Genomic DNA, 12,105 nt, shown 5'->3' with positions numbered 1-12,105 from the left:
GTCTCTGTGTGGGAAACATCAGAAGAGCTTGGTTTTCCATTAGTTAGAAGTTATTATAGTATCTTTGGTTTTACTTTCTTCTCTATTCCTCTCATCCTCGCTTACTAACCCCTGCACACACAAAAAACACTCTTTTCTTGGCCATAAAGCCTCCGAGTTTGTTTTCACTGGACGAGACGAAATCTCGTCCGCCATTTTGAATCATGCACACACACACACACACACACACACACACACACACACACACACACACACACACACACACACACACACACACGTATATTATCTGAAGTTTGTGTTTAATGTTTAGTTAGTTGTTTATGTGTAGTTTAGGCATCAGAATTTATCCCAAGTGTTGTTTCACTATCTTTTAACACTTGTTTAAATCAATTCTGTTTAACTTGAATGAGAGAAGTTGTTTGTGTTTATTTTATACATTGTCACAGCTGCTGGTTACAAAGATCTGTGCTCAGACTCCTTCCTTATCTGTGATTCTGTAACGCCCCCCCTGGCAACAGACTGTATGGAATAACAGTTACCTTGAGACTGATTTTGCTGTTTAGTTATTATTTCCTGATAAGTCAGGTGGTGCCCCATTTAGATTGATTCAATTTGATAATTGATTTTGATAAGTCATCTTCTTTATTAATTATTAATAACTATAGTAAGACAGTTTTTAAAACTCTCTAATAACTGAACCAGCACCCAGATTGTGGCACAACACAGGACAGGAGCCCCGAGGACCAGGGTTGAAGACGCTGTTTGACACGTTTCCCTGCAACACAGCACGAGTAGAAGTGGTGGATTTTTTACCCCATAACTTTTATTTGATCACATCTGAGAGAAATGACTCAGCAAATTTTGTTTAATGATAAAAAACTATTTATTAAGAAAATGTCATCGTACAAGAAATTGATATAAAGCTTCAGGTTCCAGTAAAATTCAGTAACTGGTTAGAAAGTCTGAATGCATACGATGTTCCTGCCCCCCCGACCTCCCCCACGTCCCCGGACCGTGTGCAGCAGTGGCTGCTTGTAACTGTCACGGTGGTGTTAAAGTGAAAAGCCACAGCTCACGACGTGGAGGCTGCAGAGCAGGAACCCACACAGCTGCAGGAAAACCCCTGTGATTGGCTGTCAGCAGTTTTGATGAGTCCTAATAACCACAGAGACCAGATTCAGATCTGCTGCTGTTCACCCCCTGCAGGAAGTCTTTTCTCTGCTTTAACCCATGTAACCTGGCAACAAGTAGAGATAAAAGTACAACAACAAGCTTGTTTTTCACTTTATTGATGATAATATTGATTAAACGGTAATCAGCTTCCAAACTGTGCACATAAAGAATATTAAAAAGGAAATGAAGGAGAAATAAATGCTGTTAAAAGATGAAATATCACCAAGACGGTTAATCATTTGTGTATATCAAGAGTATAAATGATGTGATGAGTGAGATTATCAGAGAAACCAGTCAGCATGTGTTCAGTTGGTGGACGGCCCCTTGTTCCTGAGGACCATCAGCAGAGAGAGTCCACAGCAGTACAGCAGACTCTTCAGGGTCAGCACTGTGTACAGCAGGCAGAGCAGCTTCACCCTGCACTCAGACTGGAAGATCTCTGAACCTGGATCTGCTGGAGCTGGAACCCCTGAACCTGGATCTGCTGGAGCTGGAACCCCTGAACCTGGATCTGCTGGAGCTGGAACCCCTGAACCTGGATCTGCTGGAGCTGGAACCCCTGAACCTGGATCTGCTGGAGCTGGAACCCCTGAACCTGGATCTGCTGGAGCTGGAACCCCTGAACCTGGATCTGCTGGAGCTGGAACCCCTGAACCTGGATCTGCTGGAGCTGGAACCCCTGAACCTGGATCTGCTGGAGCTGGCAGGTCTGCTGGCTCTCTCTCTGGAGGACAGGGGGCTGCTGGAGCTGGAAGCTCTGAAACAGAGAAGGAAGATGTTGGGAGTTGCAGGGACAAATGTCCGTCCTCTGCTGTCTTTGACAGCGTCTCCACGTGAAGCTGAGTCTCTGCTGAACACAGTCACCGAGCCTCCGTCACCTTGTGTCTGGGCCTCCACCGTGCCGCCCTCGTGCTTGACGTAGCAGCTGTATCTGTACGTGTCCTGATGGAGGCGGTGGACCACCATGATGGAGGCGCTGCGTCCCGGCTCTCTGAGCTCCACCTGCTCTCCCTCGGCAGGGGGGACGTCCTCCAGCGGGCCGTTCTTCTTCTGTCTTTTCCAGGAGAACCGGACCCCAGGAGGAAACATGGCTGAGGCCACACACAGCAGGGAGCTGCCCCCCCCCAGGTGGACTCTGGATGCTGCTGGGTACACGCTCACCACGGGCTTCACTACCTGCTCATCTGAAGTTGGACACAGACACATTCACACAGTCAGCAGCAGCTTCCAGCATTCAGCCTGATCCTGGAAACCACGTGGACTCTGATCACTAAACACTCATCAATGCAGCTACAAAACTGAGGCCAACACGTGTTTCTGCAGAGGTCTGCACCCCTGATGATCCTTCACCTGCCGTTGGTGGTCAACACCTCCCGGCAGGAGATTCAATCCTAACTTTTAACTCTTAACTGCTCAACCACATCAAAGCAATATACAGTTCTGGACTTTGGACTTCTTCAGGCCAGGAGAGCTATTGCATCATGTTGGAAAAGTCTGGATCCTCCTACATTGAGAATGTGGATAAGGAGCTTTCTAACTGTATTGGACTGGAAAGACTAACGTACATTGATAAGGGAAAGACTTTGTCTAACTCTGGGAACCATATATGAACATTATGACGGATGAAAGTGCAGGATTTACCTGAAAACAACTTGTAAATATTGTGGAGAATATCATTTTCATTTATTTTATTTTATTTTTTAACTTTATATTTCATTTATTTATTTATATTTTCCTCCCAATATAATTATTTACCTTTGTATAGAGAATTCTGCAAGTTAAATGTGTCTGTATAATGTATGCATAATGTTGTATGGTTGAATACATTTAAAAAACGACAATAAACATATCGTAGGAAAAAAAAACAATCTCTTAACTCCTGAAGAAGCCAGAAGGGACGTCATTTTACCAACATTGTCCTTCTTCTAACATCTTTAGTTCATTTTTGTTCAACAACAACCACAAACACAGACAGAGACATGATCCATCTCTGAATATGTGTGAGTGCAGGTGAGGGAGAGGGATGAACCAGTTCTATTTATGACTCTAAAACAATGTTGTGGCTACAGCCGCTGGTCCACGTCTGTCCTCTGTGGGAGACGGGAATCTGGAATATACAATCTTGTTTATGTAATAATTGCTCGGGGGTCGTGTTCTGGTCTCTGGAAACATCCTGGAGACACTTCTGTTGGAATAGACGCTTTAGACATAAAAGTGATTGAATTATATTGTACTGCTGAACTAATCACTGTTTTATAAGATTTATCTGTATTTTTAAATATTTTTGGTTGGACTCAGATCACAAAACATTAATATCACATGTTATCGTTTTCTTTCTAATAAAGTGTACATGCAGTTTAATATTTCTTTTTTTATTTCTTCTGGTTCCAGGATCTTTGTTTTCATGGTTTTATGTAGTTTTATATTTTATGCTCCATGTTTTATCTCTGAAACTGTCCGAGTCCTAATTTGAACTGTTCTGACTCTGAAACCAACTCCATCTGGAGGAAAATAAAGTATTTACTCTGATGTTTTTTAATCTAATCACTAAAAACATGTTTGTGTGTCTGATCCTCTCAACAACATTCACATATTAACAATTAAACCAAACTTTATCAATATAAACAATTCATTGAAATCCAACCTAATACATAAAAATCTGGTTTGATAACATTATTGGAGATGTTCGAATATATTAATCATTTAAACTTTATATTAAAAAAACAAAATACAATTATTTTGACTTAAGTCATTTATACGTTCTCTTAAATTGTTGAAAGAAATATTTATGTCAAACTGTCCATAAATGTGTTATTCATTTTAATTTCACTTATTCATCTTTTTATTTCTTAATTTACTACTTTGCTAAAACCTTTTTCTGGTTGACTGAATAAAAAGGCGACTGACTGAGAATAAAGATGAGTTCTTCTCTTCCACGTGAACTAAGCAGCTACTTTATTCAGTCCAACTGCTGAACTTAATAACGTTCTGAGTGAATATATTTGCAGTTCCAGCTTTCCACGAACGTTCTTAAATCCAGCTGTAAATCTCTATTAAATTGTTTTTGAGCTCAAAGTCGTCTTGTGTTCAAAGAGCAGCAGATGCTCCAGAATTACTGAGATGATCAAACATCAATATTTGTAACATCTCTGATATTTGCAGAAATAAAGAACACGTTTAGTTGTTGGGAGACATTTAAACATGTTTCCAGAAATGATGGAGCTTCTCTTCTGTAGCAACGGCTGCATGATGAGTTCTCTACTAAACATGAACAAACTAACATGGAAAGTCTGAAGCAGCTCAAACTGACTTTAAACACATTTTCAACTTCTACAATCAAACAACTGAAGGAAGAGAAATGTTGTTTCTTACCGGTTACATACAGTTTACTTCCAGGTCCAAAGATGTAGTACCAGTATCCTCCCACGGTGAGAAAGACTCGTACAAAAACCTGTCAGCCGTTGAAAGCCCAGACTGTAATTGTTGCCACGGCAACCGCTTATTTCCTCTGTCAGAGCTGCTCTCCAGAGGGAGGAAATATGGACATAATTTAGTTGTTGTGGCTGTTTAAAGTTCCCTGTAATACTGATGTTACACAGAATTAAACTTCTATGAAACCCAAACTATTATGAGATTCTGATCTGAAACTGTGTTTGACATCTGTTCAGCTGGAGGTTTTTGTTCAGGCTGCAGGGATCTTTTCTCACTGTGGGCGTCATACTTCCTACAGGAGCAGTAGTAGGTGGCTGAATGATCCAGTTTAACTCTGTTTAGCTTCAACAAACAACCGTTCTGTGTCTTTTCAGCTGAGAAATCTGCTTTCTGAGGATGATTGTAGTTTGAATCAATTCCACCGCTGTAAATACGTAGAATGACTCTGAAAGTTTCCATTTCTTTTTTCTGATACCAGAATATCCAGTTACGATCACACTGATCAGTTTGTCCACAGCTGAAGGAGACACTTTGTCCAACTCTCCTGGTCAGTGTTACATCGTCCTGAACCAGCTCTGCTGCCATGGCAACCAGCGCTGCAGAGACACAGACAGACAGGTGAAGGTCAGTGTGACGGTGTTTGTTCCAGGTGGAGTTTGGGGGCTCCTGATTGGCTGGAAACACTCACCTGAACACAGACAGCACAGAGCAGCAGCTGGGAGGAAAAGCATTTTGGTCCGTGGTGTTTCCTCTGGTGAACCTGGGGAGAAGTGGAGCTCTGATGCAGCCCAGACCCAACAAGGACGAGCTGTGAGACCAGAGCAGGAAAAGCTGCTTTCTAGCAGCTCCTGGAAACTCCCATCAGCCCCTGCAGACCACAGAGAAGCTGCTGCTGCTGATTGACAGCTCGGTCTGGGTCACATGATGCAGAAGCACTAAAACCTTCATGTTCCCACAAACACATGCAGGTTGGTTCTGAGTTTAGTATCACAGACTGTTATCTGTGGTTGGACAGCTGTGGAGGAAATACACAACTGCTACTACACACAGCTGCCCACGATAGATTTTAACCAGAAATATTACTAGTTGGATGTAAACATGCAAATAAACATCTTATGGTTGTAAACTGTTGTAAATGTAAACAAACATGTCTACACTCTTACTGGATTATGTTGATGAATCATTAAAACTTTGAACAGCAGACACGTTACCGTGGGACTTCTGCAGGTCTGGATCCAGACCCTAGTGGTCTGTAGAGGAACTGCAGGTCTGGATCTGGACCCTAGTGGTCAGTAGAGGAACTGCAGGTCTGGATCCAGACCCCAGTGGTCAGTAGAGGAACTGCAGGTCTGGATCTGGACCCTAGTGGTCAGTAGAGGAACTGCAGGTCTGCATCCAGACCCTAGTGGTCACTAAAGGAACTGCAGGTCTGCATCCAGACCCTAGTGGTCAGTAGAGGAACTGCAGGTCTGGATCCAGACCCTAGTGGTCAGTAGAGGAACTGCAGGTCTGGATCCAGACCTTACTTGTTCTTGTTTCTGAATCTTTCTCCTCAGATATCACATATTACAGATGTTTTACCCTCCTGCGGTTTAACCCCCAGCTGTGGCTCAGAAGGCTGCTCTACTTTACCGTCAGGTCTGTTTCTGAGACTCCTCTTTGGACCCGTCTCCACATCTGGAGCTGCTCCTGAATCCAGATTCTGGCGTTGGTCCTGATCTGGGTTCTCGGTTGAGGGAGAGTTCTGAGAGTGAAGCTGCTCAGGTTTCGGTTCTGGGTCACTGAAGTCCCTTTCCTGGTAAGTGGGAGTCACCGTGAAGGTTTCAGTCTCCTGCTTCAGAACCAGCTGCTCTGGTTCCTCCCGGTCCAGACCAAAGTCCTTATCCTGGTCCAGACCGGATCCCCTCTGTGGATCACTCTTCCTCTTCACAGACATGTTTCTGTGGGAGAAGAAAATGACAGAAAACGGTTCCTGATGTGACGATGCAAAGACAGATAAATTAAAACAACTTTCCAAAGTCAGTAGTGTCTGACGGGTGGTAGGTCCAAGCTGTTTTTACTAACTTATACTTATTTAAAACTAAATACCGGTACCTGAAAATTTCAATCAGCAAACCATATTATGCTTTTTAAAACTGGTTTTTAAAACAATCTTGTAGCTGAAGAAGGACCTGAGAGTTTCCACCTCCTGGAAAGCAATCATGAAATCACCAGTTTTGGAGGACCATCTGTCATCCATTCATCCATGCATCCATCCATGCATCCATCCATCCATGCATCCATCCATGCATCCATCCATCCATCCATCCATCCATCCATCCATCCATCCATCCATCCATCCATCCATCCATCCATCCATCCATCAAGGTGTTTTATAGACAAAAAAATAAAAGAAACTCGGACGTCCAACAAATTAAACTAAGAAAAGAAACTGAGGGAAAAAATGTGTATACTGATACACCTGCTCTGTTCAGCAGCAACCTCCAAACTCAGTAACCCAAAAACAAAATCCCTGGTGCTGCAAGCAGCGATGAACAGGCCCTCGCACCCTTGTGCACGTTCAGGCTGCAGTCGAAGCGCTTGTATGACTCTGTTGTGCCACACGTAGGGGGCGCTGTTTCAGTTATCAAGAGTTATTAATTATTATTAATAATTAATAAAGTAAATTATTTATCAAATTGAATTATTCAAAATGATTTAATTATTTGGGGCACCACCTGGGCTTAACCAGCAAAATGATAACTTTTAACAGTAAAATAAGTCTCAAAAATAGGGATTATTCTGCAGAGTAGTACATTTTAGTATTATTTTTACATTATAACTGTTGAAGGCCATTACCAGTTCGGCTCTAGCTCTGTCAAACCAGCACTGTGACAAAATATGTGCAAACAACACAAACGACTTCTCTCATTAAAATCAATCAGAATTTATTTACATCCAGGTGTCAAGCAGGTGGAAAAGCGACACCATTGAATAAATCCTGACGGCAAACTACATTAAAACATAAAACACTACCATAAAGAAAACAGGAATAAAACGTTAACTGCATGAAGGAAAAGAGATCAAAACAATAAACATGTTGTACATATCTTCCGATCATCTGTGTCTCAAAACAACGTGACCGGACGTAGCTGGCAAGATGGCTGCGCCCCGTCACACCACGTGCAATGAGACGGATGACCGCGGTATTTAAACCCACGGATAACTGGTGAAAATGGCGCCACAAAATAAGCAAACAACAATAATGCCGGTAGTTGCCGGCGTTACACAGTAATATACATATGGTAACTAAACATTAAATGCAAATTTAGCTCTGAACCGCTCTAAATTAAACTGATCGCCCAGAACCATAAACCTCTCGCCTCTTCTCCTCCGGATCGGGAAGCTGCGGGCTCTTTTGGATGCTGATCGATTTCTGCCGGGGGTTTCAGTCCGAGACAGCCCCTCGGTTCGGTTCGGCTTGGCTCTGATCCCACCGCCGATCGTTTCTGACGGGGATTCTCCAGTAGCGGGCGGCTCCTGAATCCCTCTCCTGCATCCAACTCTGAAAAGAAAAGACAGTCTTACAGCGTGCAACAGCCATGCCGATCCTTCCCGCCACGGAGCCTCTTGATGCGGCCTACAGGTGCCGGACAGTCCACTGTAATCAGGGCTGCTCCCGTTTCATCATCGAGGCACGGGCTTCACGGACGCAGGAGGATATGGCTTTTCGGGCTAATATGGACATGCTGCCGGAGGATCGGATCCTCCTGGTGAAAGAACTCAAACAGAGAAAAGGTTAGGAGCGAGCAGGGCCGCAGGAGACCGCTACGGATCTTCAGGCACGATGATCCGATGCGGGTGCACCCCCCCCCTCCCGATGTGCCTTTGGCACAAAGCCAAGCTGGAGCGCGAGGGGATGCAGAGATGACGAAGAGCAGAAGAGAAGAGAATTTGAAGAAGGAAGGCGAGCCTTTTCGTTCCGTGGGCTGCGGTGACGTCATCAGCGCCTGGCCAGTGATTGGACGTGCGCCCTTCAGGCGCCGCCCCCAAGCCACACTGGTCTTTGTAGTTTTTCACCAAGCAGCCATTTTAAGAGGCATTTGAAACTGGTCCCAGACTGAAGATTGAGCCAAAGTCGGTTTCACATATTCACAAAATGTTCAATAAGAGTCCACAGTTTCGTGGGGGGCGGGTGCGCCTGCCCGCGTCGGCGGCCGGGGCCGCTCTGTCTCTCCGGGCAGGCTGGCCCCCTGCCGGGTGGGGGTCGTTGGCCTGAAGGGTGAGGGCCTCCTGGCCGCGTGTCCGGCCTGGACCGGGTGGCCGGGGATTGCCTGGGTCGCGGTCCGCCGCCGCGGGATCCCTGGCTGCTTCTTCCCGCGCTGTCGGGGGGGGGGGGGGCCTCGCAGGCGGTGGGTTGCCTCCCTCCTACTTCTCCCCTCTGTTGGGTTGCCGGTGGCCTGGGTTCCAGGCTCTTCCGTGTCGGCCTCTGGTCTCGCGGGTGGCGGGGTTGCTCCCCCCCCTCCCCCACTATAGACACACTTCAGGTGGAGCTTTGTTTGGTTTATTACACACACACACACACACACACACACACACACACACACACACACACACACATACACATACACACACACACACACACACACACACACACACACACACACACACACACACACACACACACACACACACTCACACACACACACACACACACACACACACACACACACACACACACACACACACACACACACACACACACACATACACACACATATAGTCACTTAGTCACATGCATTTACACACACACACACTCACACACACACACACACACACACACACACACACACACACACACACACACATGATCATATACATACACACACACACACATAGACATACACACTGGCTTGTTCACCTGCATGCTGGCTCTCTAGTTTTTGGGTTTAGGTAGCGGTAGCGATAGCTTAGCTCAGACTGCGATCAGATCTCAAAATTTAGGTCGATTGCTGTTATTGTTTTGGTTGGCTCCGTGCCGGTTTCGTGCTTTGTTTGTGGTTTTTTGTTGCAGATTTCCAGTGCTTGACGTGTGTCTCCGTGTGTTCCTGCTTCCTGGATTGGCAGTGGAGGTCGTCACCCCCCCCCCCCCCCCAAAAAAAAACAAAAAAAAAAACACTGGGTTTGTATGTGTATATTTATGTATGTGTACGCATATGTGTGCGTATATATATGTATATATATTAAATATAGTAATAATGCACACATATACACTTTTGGTTTCTACCGTCATGGTATCAATCAATAATATGTGTGAAGACAAGGTAAAAAAAAGGAAAAAAAAAAAAAAAGAAAAAAAAAAAATAAGAGTCCACAGTTCGCATGGGCACATGACGGTGGTCCAACATCTTGCATGTACATTCTTCAGGCCTGGACATTTAGCGGCTGACACCACCCACGACTCTCTATATCAAACCATTCAAAAGTAATGGCAGAAAATAGGGACTATCAAATATGGACCAATCAGAAGAAGGGGCGGGGCTAATTTGCACCAATTTTGTTCAAGGTATCAAAACCGAGAACGGTGACACCACCCACAAGTCTTTATGTCAAACGATTCAAAAGTTATGGCAGAAAGTAGGAACTATCGCATATGGACCAATCAGATGAAGGGGTGGAGCGCTTTTTGGCGTCTATCATCACCACGGTAATGATTTTGACTGAGAAAAGTAATGCGCGTCATCACAGGATCGGGACGCACATTTTGATGTATAACACATCTGGGTGCACGTTACGGTTCGGGCGAAGAAACGGCCGAAGAAATGGCATAAATTGCGCCAAAATTACACAATTAATTAAAAATGGCCGACTTTCTGTTCGGTTTCGGCCATGGCGCCGAGAGTATTTTCTTTAAGTTGCGACATGATACAGGTGTGTGCCGATTTTTGTGCATATACGTCAAACTGTATTGTGGGGCATAAGGCACAAAGTTTTCTAGGGGGCGCTGTTGAGCCGTTAGGCCACGCCCATTAATGTAAACCATGAAATATCAAATTTATTTCCAGGCCTCGCTTGCGTGCAAAATTTGGTGACTTTTGGGGACCTATCAAATATGGACCAATCAGATGAAGGGGGCAGGCGCGCTTTTGAGCGTCTATCGTCGCCACGGTAATGCTTTTGACTGAGAAAAGTTATGTGCATCGTCGCAGGATCGAGACGCACATTTTGATGTATAACACACCTGGATGTGTCCAAGACCACCTTGGGAACAAGGACAGGCTGGGGTGGGGGGGTAACGACAGGAGCAGAATCCATAGGTCGGCCTGCGCTGCTGAAACCACGCCCACAACAAACTCCGCCGGCTGGAGCTTCCGCCATTGTTCAGAAGCGGTGACTGTTTCCACAGCGAGGGAAACCTTTTGCATCGACATTTACCCTCATAAAAGGATCAGTGCCCACAGTACGGACCTGGCAACTGCACACGAGTCAGCGGTAAGTGACGTTAATTTTTTACGTTATTGATATTTGTCTACAAGTATGATCTTTGCATGGGCTAAGTATTTCGCTCCGGAGCACCGGGGCGCCTCACTGGACCGGACCCGTGAGCGTCTCCGGCGTCTCCAGTGTTACTTAACGGAGCCACTCACTCGTTAGGTAACATTGGACCTCTATTAGTAATACATTTTTCTTCTGTTCATGGTTTCAGATCTTCCAAGCAATGCACCTGAAGCTGTTCAACGACACCTTCAGAAGACGTGCGGCCCTTCCTTGAGCCAGCAATAGTGCATACATGTTATTTATATACAACTTATGTTCTTTTAAACAATAAAGTTGCGATTTGTGAAAATTCAGTGTTGTGATTTCTTTACAGTTAACATGATTCATTTGTCTTGTAACATAAGAAATTATTAGGAATCGGGGTAAAGAACTGTGGTGTACCTGTTTAGAATTCAATTAAATCTTCCTGTGTGAATTAGTGTGAAGATGAGGTGACCCGTTCCGTCTTCAGGTAACTAAAGGCGGATTTATGGTTCCGCGTTACACCAACGCAGAGCCTACGATGTAGGGTACGCGTGGATTTAACGCAGAACTGTAAATCAGGTTTTAAGATCCGTTTACACCGTGTCATAACTGCATGCGAGCGTCCGACTATCGCGTCGAGCTGCGTGACATCGGACGCTCTCTGTCCACACTGAAACCGTTAAAGTCGCGGCCAGTTAGGACAGTCCAATACAAAAAAAACAAAAGCAATGGAATTTATTTTGTCGCCGAAGCTCCCTTGCATGGGACACACTTTGTGTACGCAGCCGGCTCTTCTGGCTGGAGCAGGGCTTTGTTCCCTCCCCTGCTACACGTTATTCAAGCAGCCAATCAGCAGAGAGCCTCATTATCATAGCCTCCCCTCACCCTCCACCTTCACCCCCACCAGGACCCCTGAACTATCAACTCACCCTCCACCCTCTCCCCCACCAGGACCCCTGAACTATCAACTCACCCTCCACCCTCTCCCCCACCAGGACC

The 12,105-nt window shown here is 45.2% G+C and overlaps 1 protein-coding gene across 1 annotated transcript; it reads right to left on the bottom strand.

Annotated features, from left to right (window-relative positions):
- Positions 1 to 1,345: 1,345 nt before the first annotated feature.
- On the bottom strand, positions 1,346 to 5,500 carry LOC133451814 (immunoglobulin lambda-1 light chain-like). The gene is made up of 5 exons (XM_061730957.1): positions 5,294 to 5,500; positions 4,881 to 5,201; positions 4,546 to 4,593; positions 2,052 to 2,357; positions 1,346 to 1,744 (listed from the first exon to the last, which is right to left on the bottom strand). Exons 1-5 carry the CDS (start codon positions 5,334 to 5,336, stop codon positions 1,479 to 1,481), a joined length of 984 nt encoding a protein of 327 aa, XP_061586941.1. The 5' UTR covers positions 5,337 to 5,500; the 3' UTR covers positions 1,346 to 1,478.
- Between the last annotated feature and the right edge of the window lie 6,605 nt (positions 5,501 to 12,105).

This window comes from Cololabis saira, chromosome 10, assembly GCF_033807715.1.
Source record: "Cololabis saira isolate AMF1-May2022 chromosome 10, fColSai1.1, whole genome shotgun sequence".
Lineage (NCBI taxonomy): Eukaryota > Metazoa > Chordata > Actinopteri > Beloniformes > Belonidae > Cololabis > Cololabis saira.
This window is presented reverse-complemented; position numbering and strand designations above follow the sequence as displayed.

What these genes read in the sequence shown, in the direction of transcription:
- LOC133451814 (XM_061730957.1), bottom strand. Translation starts at nt 5,336, where the DNA reads ATGCTTTTCCTCCCAGCTGCTGCTCTGTGCTGTCTGTGTTCAG. An exon ending in AAGTAAACTGTATGTAACCG is followed by an intron (nt 2,358 to 4,545) that starts GTAAGAAACAAC and finishes GTCCAACTTCAG; the next exon opens with ATGAGCAGGTAGTGAAGCCC. An exon ending in GGTGGAGGCCCAGACACAAG is followed by an intron (nt 1,745 to 2,051) that starts GTGACGGAGGCT and finishes CAGCTCCAGCAG; the next exon opens with ATCCAGGTTCAGGGGTTCCA.